The 13501-nt window shown below is 37.1% G+C and overlaps 1 protein-coding gene across 31 annotated transcripts in view; it reads left to right on the top strand.

Annotated features, from left to right (window-relative positions):
* BPTF (bromodomain PHD finger transcription factor) overlaps positions 1-13501 on the top strand; it is a 56971-nt gene that overhangs the window by 36028 nt on the left and 7442 nt on the right. For 10 of the 31 annotated variants that reach the window (XM_040530236.1, XM_040530230.1, XM_040530231.1 and 7 more), the window contains 10 exons: positions 1259-1511; positions 1948-2109; positions 3068-3216; positions 3649-3772; positions 4286-4509; positions 5850-6072; positions 6304-7187; positions 7999-8081; positions 9739-9964; positions 10386-10741. In XM_040530236.1, coding sequence (XP_040386170.1) covers positions 1259-1511; positions 1948-2109; positions 3068-3216; positions 3649-3772; positions 4286-4509; positions 5850-6072; positions 6304-7187; positions 7999-8081; positions 9739-9964; positions 10386-10741 — 2684 coding nt within the window. The remainder of the gene's footprint in view (positions 1-1258; positions 1512-1947; positions 2110-3067; positions 3217-3648; positions 3773-4285; positions 4510-5849; positions 6073-6303; positions 7188-7998; positions 8082-9738; positions 9965-10385; positions 10742-13501) is intronic. The other 21 variants (XM_040530257.1, XM_040530248.1, XM_040530256.1 and 18 more) reach the window with 7 other exon arrangements.

Genomic DNA, 13501 nt, shown 5'->3' with positions numbered 1-13501 from the left:
GGAAGCCAGCTTCTCTTAGTCATCAAACAGTGCTGCTCCCCCTGTATGCATTCATTATTTTGAAACAACATTAAGGCAAACATTTGTTTAATAATTAGATTCCCATTTTTTCTGCCTAATACAGAACACTTTAAAAAAATAATTTTTTTTTCCAATTTTAAAAGAAATCTGAGAAACACTAGTTTCCAGGTAAGATCAACTGTGTTTTGTGGTTTAATAGAAAGCTGTCTTGGTACATAGCTGACTTGGGAATACAACTGAATTTATTTCCATGCTCTAATCGCATTGAATCTTTTGATTTTTATCTTACCCAAAGTTGGCCGAATGAAGCCCACAAAGAATTTGTTATAAAATTTGGTTACACATATGTATATGTACATTTACATGTGTGTGTAATTAGAGTACTGTTTTTTCCATCCTGCATGTTTTCATTACATCTTCCCTAACCAAATACATTACTAATGAATTTTTTTCCGATTCGCAGTAACAACCTCAATGTACTGATAACTAATCACCAAAATTTAAATTAATATAGAGATGATGTTCTTCCCTATCTTAGTGGAATTAAATAGTTGGCATTGTAATAGATCTGACTGATAGTGCCCCTCTGTAATGTTGCTCTCTAAATTCAAAGTACCTTTTTGACGGTCACAGCACAGAATGTTGCTGGATGAGGTGAAGGATTTAAAACCTGATTTTTTAAGCAGGCTACAAACTGAATTTACAGTTAGAATAATTTTTAAAATTGTAATGTTGATGTTTCATTTGGTGAAGTAGAATGATAGTCTTTTTTTCTCCAACTGTGGCAGGATCTTAGTATGGGCAGCTCTGAACTTCAAAGTGCCAGTAATGAACTCTGACAGTGTATTGCTTACTGAAGTACATAGAGGCTGTATGCACACTGTCGAAGCCAAGTATAAATAAATACTTTTGAATTAGTTTTTCTAATCTTTTGGGTTAATCTGAGGCTAATTAATATGTTCTCTTTAAAATGTGTATTGAAATTAACATAAACTGAGGATTTTAAAGATGCTATAAAGGAAAATTTCTGGTTGCGTACTGTAAGCAGAGTTGTAGTTGTGCAGGTCAAGGAGCCTGTGCTTGTAGTGCTCTGGGATATTCAGGCAGCTTACTCTTCACTCCTTTAAACTTGAACTAAAATCCTACTAGGGTCCTCTATTTTTCAGTACTGACAAGACAGCACTTATTTTACAAAACCTGAAAATTCTTCATTTAATTTTTTTTCTAAATTCTGTAGAAACGGCTGGAACAGCAGAAACAGATACCTGTAGCAGGCGTGGTCCCCACAGTCACTACTGCCAGCAGTACCGCAACTACTGTCTCAACTCCACAGAAGGTTGTGGTAGGCCCTTTAACGGGCCCAGTTCCCACTGGAACGAAAGTAGTACTTACTACAAAAGTGGGTTCTCCAGCTACAGTAACATTCCAACAGAACAAGAATTTCCATCAGACTTTTGCTACTTGGGTTAAACAAGGCCAGTCTTCAACAGGTAAGTAGCTGTTCATCATGGAAAGAACGTGTAACTAGGATGAATTCCAGCACACATCCTACCTACATCGAACACCTACATCTCCAGAATCTAGCATTACTGCATTTTGTGTCATCTTTGCTCTTAACTCTTTTGCTATATCAGCAGGACACTTCTGAAATAATACCTGTCTAATTTTTCTTTGTTCAGACTTGCTAGGTAGTTGTATTTCTGACCTGTCTCATTACTGACAGCTGTTTTACCAGTAATCATTGATGATTAAAGCATTCTGTGCTGTAACGTACTGTTTCCAAAAAAGTCTTTACGAAAGCAAGAATGACGCATTTGAAAATATTGTAAAAAATAATCCTGAAGTTTGCTGTTTCATACTTGAAAATAGTCATATTCTTGACTAATTTTTCTGCTCTAAAATTGACTGTTCTGTGTACCTCAATAGCCACTAGCACAGCTGCCACTTCAGCCACAACCATTGCCAGCACAGGGCAGACCTTCCAGATCTCAGGCAGTCCAGTAACGATGGCAGGGAAAGTGATAACTAAGCTGCCACTCCCTGCAAACAGCAAGATTGTTGCCGTCAATGTGCCATCAACTCAAGGAGGTAGGGGAAAGGGAACTGAATTGAAATGTATTCCAGCTTGCTGTTTAATTCTCCATTGACACTATTTTCCCAGTGAAGTAAACTGTGTCTTGAAGGGGAAAAAAGTATATAAGAGTTTTTAGAGCTTGTTCCCCCTGTACTGCATATTTGTGTGACTAGGGGAAAAATGCAAGTATTTTGCCTGTAAATTATTCTACATTTCATAGTACAAAATTAGAAGCTCTATTTTTAACAATGTGGAATGAAGCATGCTTTTTTCATTATCTACGTTATATTACCAACAAAATAACTTTCTAAAAAAAAAACAACAACCTGCTGCTGTTCTTAGTTATTAATACCTGCATCTGCTCTTCATTGATGAGCAAGAGTTTGGTTCCAAATTAAGATCAGCATTTTCCTTCTTGACTTGGGAAGAAAGCTTCATATTTTGAGATTTTATGAATGTATATTAAATAGAAAAGCTTGATTCTGTCTCCATTCTCCTTAGTGTCTGAGGAAGTCATGAAGGCTACCAGTTTTGTATTGAAGTTTCTTAGGTGACAGGAAAAGCAATACCAATTTTCTTTGGCACCATGAGCTTGTAGGTGAAAAGCTTAAACTGGTCTCCTCCTTTTTAAATGAATCAGACTGTAACTTTTGCTTAATGGTTGTATAATACTAACTTTGTGGCACCATGTCATGCAAGGACTTGTTTGCAGTTACCATCAAACTGATCTTTATGAAGATTCACTCTTTCCTTAATCTTTTCTAAAATACCTGTTGCCTAACTCCAAATGTAGCTGAAAGTATAATGCTGCTTCTGTTTACAATGTGTCAAAGCTTCTCCCAGGAAGTGTTAAAAGACTCAAAGGTGTTCTAGAAACCTGGAGACTAGTTTCTAAATGCCACCCTGGAATTGTATTTACTTCTTTTGCTGGCAATTATGTTACTAATGAATTCTCAATTTTACTTTATTTAGGTGTTGTTCAAGTTCAGCAAAAGGTATTGGGCATCATTCCATCAACAACAGGTGCAAGTCAAACATTCACTTCATTCCAGCCAAGGACAGCAACTGTAACAATTAGGCCAAATACCACAGGGACTTTAGGAACAACAAGTACTTCACAAGTAAGATGTTTTTCTGATTATTTAATGCAAAAATTTAGGATGTGTATATTTTAAGTTAGTGGCAGAAGTTATAACTAATATATAATAGTTACTTATAGTCACTTTTCAACATATATTATTATTATTATTTCAACATATATATATATATATTTTTTTTTTTTTGTGAAGAAAAATAAATAGAAGTAATCAGAAATAACGTTAATGGATTCTTTATTCCCAGGAGGTACATCAGTTCTCTCTGATTTGAAAAATTAATGTCTTAGAACTTGGTAAGCCTTTGCAGTGTGGGCATAAGTGGAAAAAATACTGGATCTACTTGCATCTTCTTTTAACATAATAAGAAATGAGAAGAAGAAAAAAAAACTACTTAAAAGAACCGGGGGGGATACATCCTTATAAGCTTACGTATGCTCTCCATTTTGATGTATATAGGTAATGCAAGGGACACCACTCCGTCCTGGTATGACAGTAATACGAACACCACTTCAGCAGTCAACACTTGGAAAGACCATCATTCGAACACCTCTAGTGGTGCAACAAGGTATTCTTCCAGCCAGTAGGTTCATTTTGATATTTAAATTTCCAGAGCAAAATCCATGGTTTGTTTCTTTATAAATACTTTCTACATCATATGTCACAATGCAAAAATATTTCATTTCAATGCTTGACTTCTAACAAGTGCTTTTTTTTGGCTTTTAAATATGTTGGTTGCAGGCTTTGTAAGTTTTAACCATCAATATTGGGAAATGTACAGGTTAAAATTAAGTCCATTTGTTTGGAAGAAAAAAGTTTAGAACAACTTTGTATTGAGAGAACCTTTTAATTCTTTTAAAAAGAAAGCTGTGTTTGAAGTTCCTCGTAAGTACATTACTTGAATGAAAATGGAAACATTTTGTAGACTTTTTTCAATCACAGAAATGGTTTCTAATGGAAATTTATGTGCAACCTGGAATGCTTGCTTCACTTGTTTGATAATACACTATTGCAAGAAGTGTGGTTCAGAGGTTTGCAGTGCTAATGGTTGAAATATTGGAAACATTTTTTTTTATCACAAATTGCTCTCTTACAGGTCAGACACAGCAGGTGGTGACTCAGATAATCAGAGGTCAGCCTGTCTCAACAGCAGTTTCTAGTACCAGCACAGCTTCTTCCAGTTCTGGACAGAAGACAGTAACAAGTCCTGGAACACCACCTCAGCAAATACAGCCACAAACCACATCGCAGCCCCCTCGACCTCAGCAGGGACAAGTGAAACTTACTATGGCCCAACTCACACAACTAACACAAGGACAGGTAAAATATTTTAGATCCTCTGGGCATGAAAATGTGCTAATGCTTTCAATACGTTTTCTCAGAGCTCTTGATTTCAGCAGTGTAGTGTATCTGCTCATAATTTTACGTTCTTGGTTATGCTTCAGCCTTCATTTAGGATAACTGATAGCATAATTACAGACTGAAAGAAGCATACATAGTGTATCTCTTCATATTGTATTCCTTAGTAGTATAACTAGCATTAGGAAAAATTAGCAGTATAGAAAAAATATCTTTCCCTTAACAGCAGTAAGGGATGTAATTATTCTTTTTATGGCCTATTTTTTAAACATTCAGAACATATTGTTTGTTCCTTGTCTTTTGATGTCGTATGAAGATTTGGTTTTGATTTGTGTTGTTCTCAGTCTCAGAAGAAAGAGTCTCAGAAGAAAAAGTCTCTGGAACTGGAGGAGGAAATTCTTAGAGCTTCTGCTCAAATCATGAAGCAGAAAAATAAATTCAGGCAAAAAATAAATTTAGAACCATGCATAGGGTAAATATAGGCTTCTGTGAATTACCATAATAACTATTCTTAAAAAATATTTATAGAATGTATGTCTTTATAGTGTACGGGCTGCTTGTGGTCAGTTTAGATTTTTCTACGTACAAGAGTCAGAGAGTTCATTTCCATTCTGCAAGACTCAGAAGAATTTCTGTAGGGACCTCATTCTGTTCTGTGGGATCACAAAATGTGTAAATAAGCATCTAGGTGTTGTGGTGATACCCTGCCTTCTCTATTTCAACTGAGAGCACTGTCCTGAGATGGACCATTCATATCTTTTTAAAATCATTGTAATTATTAAATTTTATCTGATCTTTATGAAAGCCTAGCTATTTCTGTATACATTAGTGATATCTGGAAATCTGGTATCCAGAGTGTCAGCTTAAGCAACAGAAATTTACAACACATTACAAACTGAACAGTCAGTCATGGAAGCTCACGGTTGGGCAGGATCTGATAGGCACTGAGAAAACCTTTGCACTGCAGAGAATTTTTACATAAAATGGTTGGGATTCTTGAGGAAACGATTAATGTCTAAAACTATCCATGCTCTGCATTGCTTTTAAATTCTAGGAACAAAGATTTTCCATTTTAGCTGCTTTCTGGCTAGGAATCTTGTTAATATTTGGGTGAAAATATTTGTTACTAACCCCAGCCCAGTAATCTGTTGATAGAACTGTGGGAAGAATGTTTTACTATTTCATGATCTCAGATGGTAAAAGTATTGACCTCTGAAATATAAAACCCTAATTCTTCTGATTTTGAGGAAGGTCTTTCTAAGAATTGTATCACTAATACATCAATATTAACTTTTTTTCAGGGTGGCAGTCAAGGATTAACTGTGGTAATTCAGGGACAAGGTCAAACTACTGGTCAATTACAATTAATCCCTCAGGGTGTGACTGTAATACCTGGTCCAGGACAACAGCTTATGCAAGCAGCTATGCCAAATGGTACAATTCAGAGATTCCTTTTCACCCCACTACCAGCAGCTGCTACTACAGCTAGCACAACCACAACAACAGTTTCCACTTCAACCTCAGGTAAGCATTGTTCTGTTCAGCAGAAAAAAACTTCCATTTTGGTTACACCGGAGTTTTTGTGCAGTTGGAGAAAGTATCTTATAAAAGTAAACTTGTTAGAAACATTATAAGCCAAGAAATATTTTGCTCTTTCTGCATAGAAATATACAGTACTTTTAAAGTGTTCACCTTAGTAAGGCTCATAGACTTGTCATTTGAAGTGAGCGAAATATTTGTTTTAATCCTGAACAGCTACAGAACAGAAACAAGCTCCACAGACACAGCCAACATCAGTGCTGCCGCCAGTTCAGCCACAGCCTCAGAGTCAGCAGCAAGCCCAGCCTCAAGCGCAGAATCAGAGCGCTCAGCCTGTGACCCCAGCCCAGCCGCAGGCACCACAGCCACCACTTCAGCCTGAAACTCAGACCCAGCCTGACTCTCAAACTCCAGCATCTGTTGACTCTCCAGTCACGCCTGAAGCACAATCGTCTAAATCTCCAGTTCAGTCGCCAGCACAGACCCAGGCTCAAGGGCAATCTCCAGCGCAAGTCCCGAGTCAGCCGCAGACTGCAATCCTTCCACAAGGCCAGTCCCAAGGCCAGCCTCAGCAACCAGCTCAGGTGCAGACTACAACCCAACAACAGATTCAGATGCAGCCCCATGCTCCCATACAAATTCAAGCTCAGCTGCAGCAATCACAACCTCAGGTTCAGACTTCGGTCTCAACCCTTCCAACTACTCAAAGTTTAAATCAGGTTCCTGTGCAATCCCCAACTCGTCCTCAGCTGCAACTTCAGCAGCCTCCAACAAAAGTTATTACAGTGCCTCAGCTTCAGCAACAAGTCCAAGTTCTCTCTCAGCTTCAGTCACATGTTGTGGCTCAGATACAAGCCCAACAAGGCAGTGTGCCCCAGCAGATCAAGCTTCAGTTACCTATTCAGATTCAACAAACTAGCCCAGTACAGGCTCACCAGATTCAGAATGTGGTAACAGTACAAGCAGCTAGTGTTCAGGAGCAGCTGCAGAGAGTTCAGCAGCTCAGAGAGCAGCAACAGAAGAAAAAGCAGCAACAGATAGAAATTAAACGTGAGCACACCCTTCAGGCTTCTAATCAAAGTGACATTATCCAGAAACAGGTAAAGTTAACAGAAGGAAATTAAAACTTAATTAATGAAAGAAATCTCATTTTAAATGCCTGTTCTTGTTACCGATGTTAATACATTTGATAGGCAGTTAATTTGATTCTTTCAAAGTTAGTGCACGATTGGTTTTGGCAATTTAATTAAATATTCTAAGTTAATTCAGCACATCAAGTCAATTGTATGATGTTTGCAGTCTTCTGGCACCTTGATTCAACTTAACACTAGCTGCTGGGACAATATATCTTTATTCTCAGTTCAGAAAAGATAGGTTATAGACAGGAGAGCTGATGTCCAGAACACAAGTACAGTACTTTCGTTGCCTGCTGTAGGGAACTGAGGTTTCAAAGAGGTATCTGAAATGTAATGCTGTTGGATGGCTGCGGGGCTTTAAAAACAAACAAAAACCAACATATATGTGTGTGTGTATGTGTATATATATATATATGTGTATATATATATATATATATATATAAAAGATTCTTACCTTAAAAAAAAAAGTCACTGAAGAAATATTGTCAAATTACATTTAGTCCCTAGGTTTAAACTCTGCGTAAGGAAAGTATCCTACTCTGTGGGGTGGAGGTGGCATTAATTTTTAATTTCATTTTTAAAACTTTAAAATTTCAAATAATTGCTTTAAACAAGTACTGCCCTGATAAAATTCATTTCATGTTGTCACTTACTGAAATAAATAATACTTCAGTGTTTTCCTTTATCTTAGGAAATGTCCTGGTTCTCCCAGTAGTATTGTGAAACACTGGCCAAAGTTTTCATATTTTATTTTGGATTCTCTATCATTCTACAGGTGGTTATGAAACAGAATGCTGTCATAGAACACTTAAAACAAAAGAAGACCCTGACTCCAGCTGAGAGAGAAGAAAATCAGAGGTGAATATTGATCATGGTGCAACTTTAGATGTGGAAGTTTTTCCGTTTAGAACATCATTTAATGGTGTATAATAAGACACTGATTTGTAAAAACTTTCTTGAAGAGACTTTGCTATTTAAAAGTTGGTTAAAGTAACACTTGAAAGTAGTTGGTGAGAGCTGTAACTCAAAATGATGTTCTTAACTTTAAATAATTTAATCCTCTATATTCTCAATTTCACTTTAATTATGTGTTTTTAAAGTTAAGTGTTGCATGCTTGTGTCTGAAGCTGACTGCAATTTTTAAATTCAAGGTAAAAACCATCCTTAAAGATCATGGAATGGAGAACGAACCATTCTGTTGCAGAAAATCCTGTTTTTTGTCTGTCCTTTATTGTGGTGGTTTATTTCCATTTTTGTCCGTTGGCATTACTTTGTCTCATTTTAATTCTGTACATCCCACATCCCACTCTGCAGAAGGAATTGAAGAGTTAGAAGATAGTACTAATCAACAAGCTAAGATATTTCACACCTGAAGCTGCTAAACACAAAATTGAAGTGTTTGCCAATAGTCTTAAGGTTATTTTGACATCGCCTTACTCATGTAGTTGTTTCAGTTGGATAACTGCAAGTGTGTGTTGTCAGCTAGTAAGAAAAAAGTAGCATTTTTATATAATTTTGATCATCAAATCAGAGTACAAGCTTTTAGTTGATTACAACAGTACCACTAAGTGCTACTTGCTTCACAATTTCATAAAAAAATAAAAAAAAGTGTTGTCATATACTTTTCATTTAATGGTGTCAGATAGCCAAGTTGATATTTTGACTTGGATTTCTGTCAGTCTTTAAAAAAAAAAAAAAAAAAAGTGCTAACTAGCTTGGTCCATTATACAGTTGTCTTTCCTTCTCACTGAGTTTTTCTCTTCCAGAAATTTACTTTGGGTATCTTACTTTTTTTTTCTAGTTTTCTAGAAAGTTTAAAATAGAACAGAAAGGGAAATCAAAACACTTTCATATGCTTGAAATATAAAGCAAAAGTGAAATGTACAGAATAAGCGAGCAGGAAACGAGATTTGTAGTTGGGTGTACAACAAACATGAAAAAGGAACTGTGAGTTGTCAGCAGTGAGGAAATTTGGAACTGTTTTATATTCAGTTCTATAAGCTGAAAAATATTTGTCAATCCTCATGCCAAAACACAAAAACTTTGTAATATTTGGTGCTCAGTAGAGGGTAAAAATTTATGTTTTCGAACAGGTTATAGGTTTCCAACTTGCTTTTATCCTACATCAGAATTTAAAATATATAAATAAATAAAAGCTCTTTCAAATGTGTTTGTGGAAACTGAACTCAGTGAAAATATCTCTGATCATTCTGAAATCTAAGCCTTGTTTGGGGTTTTACAGGGTAAGGGGAGGAATGATTAGTACTCGAATCAGTTAAGTGAAACTGGGACCAGCCCTCTTTAATCAAACTATTGACTTGATCTCTCAAAGGGGTGATCTAGTAAATAAGAATGAGTGGGAATAACATGTTATTAAATTTACCATTTATGTTTTAAGAAATGTAATAATTTAGCTTGCAACTTGCAGAGACTAGACAAAATATTATTCTGTGTTCTCAACTGGGAATTAATAGGCAGCTCAGCACAATGTACTTTTTCTTTCCTTCATCACCAGAATGATTGTATGCAACCAAGTGATGAAATATATTCTGGATAAGATAGATAAAGAAGAAAAGCAGGCAGCTAAGAAACGAAAGCGAGAAGAGAGTGTGGAACAGAAGCGTAGTAAACAGAATGCTTCCAAGTTGTCAGCTCTACTTTTCAAGCATAAAGAACAGCTGAAAGCTGAAATATTGAAAAAGAGAGCACTTCTGGACAAAGAACTACAAATTGAAGTGCAGGTAAGGACAGTTGTTCTCAAACTAATTTGATTTTAAGGTGGGGACACGTGTTAACTTCACGTTTTCTCAGTGTGCTTTTAAGGAAACATAGGAGGAAGTTCTGGTTTTGTATGCGTGGATCTATGCAGAGGTAGTAGATGTCTGTTTCATGCTTTTTGTTTCTCATCTGTGATGAAATTAACTTGTTTCCTGAAACAGATTCTGATATATTGCAGCCAATGGGTCATAGTAAGCCAAGAGTGTCACCTGTTAATGTTGTATGAATTGTAGGTTGTGTATATTTTAAAAATGTGTACATTTAAATGGCTTATGTTATTTTCTTTTGATCATTCACGGGGATTTATGTCTAGATTTTAAATTCTGTCCTGGAATAATCATATGAAGTGCCACCCTCTCTATTTATCCATTTAATGTACTTCAGGAGGAGCTAAAGAGAGACTTGACTAAAATTAAGAAAGAAAAAGAAAAAGCCCAGGCAGCTGCTGCTGCAGCAGCAGCAGCCGCGGCAGCGGCAGCTGCAGCAGCAGCCGCTGCCACCCCACCACCACCGCCGCCACCACTGCCACCACCACCACAGCAACATGCAGCCAGCATCACCTCCTCCTCCTCCACCACGGTCCCAATGCCAGTATCCTCCCAGAAGAGAAAGCGAGATGAGGAGAGAGACTCGTCAGCTTCCAAGTCCAAGAAAAAGAAAATGATTTCTACTACCTCAAAGGAAACAAAGAAGGACACAAAGCTTTACTGCATCTGTAAAACGCCTTACGATGAGTCTAAGTGAGTAGTGAACACCTTGGGCTTTTACTGTGGATTGTTAGATTTAGGTTAGTATTTAGCTGGTAGTGTTAGTTCTAGAACTGGAGATAGAGTATCAGGTGTTATTGCAGTGATCACTAAGGTATAAAGTTTCTCTTTTCCGCTAGCAGTTACAAAACTATTAACATACTTGATTTATATTATTAACGTACGTGATTTATATTTTTACTTGTTTGCATGTTTCCATTGTATGACCTTTCTGTCTGACATGCACATACTCTTTTTTTTTATTTTATTTTCCTCCGCTCTGTTATTCTTTCTTTTGCCGTTTGCCTCTGCCTCGGAAGCAAGTGACAATTTGGTTTGAGCAATTTCCTATGAACAGGTGTCCGATGTTCATTAGAAATAGCTTTGGTACCGTCTTTCAATAAATGGTGGGTTGTGGTTTTTTGGTAAATCGCTAGCCAGTAAAGGGGTTTCCAAGTTACTGGACTGTGCTTCACTTTGGACAGTGTTTCAGGTAGAAATGGTTTTCATGTGTTACAGCATGTGTCCCAGGTTTGGTCAAAAATTGAACATGCGAGCATTTGACAAAGTGAAAACTGCGGTTCTCTGTGGTTTGATTCTGGCCATGCGCAAGGAAGAATATTCCTCTGAAAGAGGAATTGCTACATACAAAGTTTGCAAAGAAATTTAGTAAGTAGTCGTAGAAGATTGAGTGGATTGCAGTGGGATAGTGTTATGCGTTCCTGCTTAAGCTAGAAGTGACTAACATTGTTAGTTAGTAATGGTTAACATCTGATAGCCATGTAGAGATTTATGTGAAATAAATTTGACTTCAGTTCCAAGGGAGTATTTATCTGCTCAACGAGTGACAATACCAAAAGGTATTAGTTGATACCCTTTGGTGGTGGTTTAAATCCTGCTAACACAAATGAACCATAGGGGTGGAGTAGTGTTTTCACTCCAGGAATGGTTCTTCATCCCAAATTTAGGGTGAGGACTAGAGGATCTCCTGAAGTTCCTTCTAGCCTGTTTTTTTAAAATTACTGTTATTTTTAAATGAAGTTGAGGCCTTTTTTTCCTCTACCTTCGGTGGTGTTCAATAACTCTGACCATTACAGTATTATATCAGTGTGAGAAATTGTAGACTATCTGTGCTGCCATCACTCTGTAAATGGCAGACTTCTGGTACCCTGGTTCATAATTCTTTTTTTCTAAGGGATGTGAATCTCACCTATCTCACTTGAAGTGTTGTGTTAAGTTTACTAAATGACAGAAAACCTAGGAGGATACGTGTTCTCATTTTGTTGTGATGCTGAGCGCAGGTCTGTATTAGCACTTTGTTGTTAGTAAGCAATAGAATTGTCACAAAAATAGAATTTGTTCACCTCATCTTATGAGCAAAAGAATTGAATTGTCATTTGACCTCAGTGGGCTTTTGAGTAGGACAATGAAAAATGTGGTCAGAGTGAATTTTGGTGGCTTGAATTAAGAATTATGCTTAAATGCAGGGGATAAAATTTCAAGACAAGGAAATGTTAATAACTTAGCAGTATCCTTAGCAATATGATTCAGTTCTGCTGCTCATCTTGTAAATTCCAAATGTTATGTTCTTACAAATGGTGACTGTTTCATTAAACTAGATCATTTTCCTATTTGGAAAATGATTAGGCAAATTTTAAAACAATATCCTGGTAAACATTTTTATATGTGTGTAGGTGCATACACACACTTGTAGGCATCAGATACTCCTCTTTGTGCTGGTGTCTACTTTCTACCTTAAAGAAGACAGATGTGCAGCTTGAAAAGATAATTTGTAGTATGTTACAGATGCCCTATCTGTTCATTAGGATGTAGTAAATCCACAAAGGTCATTCTGCATGTTGTTTATTTTATTATAATTCTCTTATATTTAGTTCTCACTTGTTCTGTACCAGGGTTGTAGAGTTTTGCTCGTGTTGTTTCTGAGGATGGTCAATAAGGGTATCCTTTGAAGATTCCTATTTATATTCCAACCAATTCGTTAATGTGAAGCCTGCTCAGTGTTCTAGTGGCAAGGTTTAGCATCTGTCTCTAGACAGGAGCAACTAGGCCTGGTTCCTTTTGGGAAAAGGACCTAGACTGAGTTGTTGTTGAGTAATTAGAAGGAGCTGTATCCTAGCTGTCCTTTATGGAAGGTTGGTTTGTTCAGTTTTTAGGATTCGTCTGACTGAAAAGTAAGAGCAGGGACAGTTTTGGAGTGTCCGGGGCAGACATCCAAGAAATCAGAGGTGCTTGCTTTGTGGAACAGTTTCTAGCTGCTGTCCTGTTACTGTTGTATGCTGTCTGGTGGTTGGTGTTTATAGACTGACAGGCTAGGGGCACAGTAACTGATAAATCAACATATTGCAGGAGCTTGATGGTCTTTCAAATTTACGAAGGTAGAGGTTGAGTCAGCTTGCTTTTGCTTAGGCAGAGAGAATGAATGTGTAACTTTGTCCATCTGGTTGATTGTCATGAGTCACAGGTATGTTTTGAGGTATCCATACACAAAATGTCAAACATCCTTGCATAATATTTTACAGTTTTCTCACATCATTCTGTGCAAGGTCCCATTCACATGATTCTGTACCTGGTTCCCTTCACTTTGTGTCATACCATATCTGGTTCCGTCACGTAGCTGTCTGAGAGCAGACGTCATTCTCTGAAGAATGGTCAACATACCAATTTGCTGCAGTTCTGAGTAGCTGAATATCTCTTTTTCAGCCATCCCCCCCCGCTCCCCTCCCCCAATTACAA

This window comes from Cygnus olor, chromosome 18 (genome assembly GCF_009769625.2).
Source record: "Cygnus olor isolate bCygOlo1 chromosome 18, bCygOlo1.pri.v2, whole genome shotgun sequence".
NCBI lineage: Eukaryota > Metazoa > Chordata > Aves > Anseriformes > Anatidae > Cygnus > Cygnus olor.
Note: the sequence above shows the minus strand (reverse complement) of the source record. Positions and strands in the feature narration are given on the sequence as shown.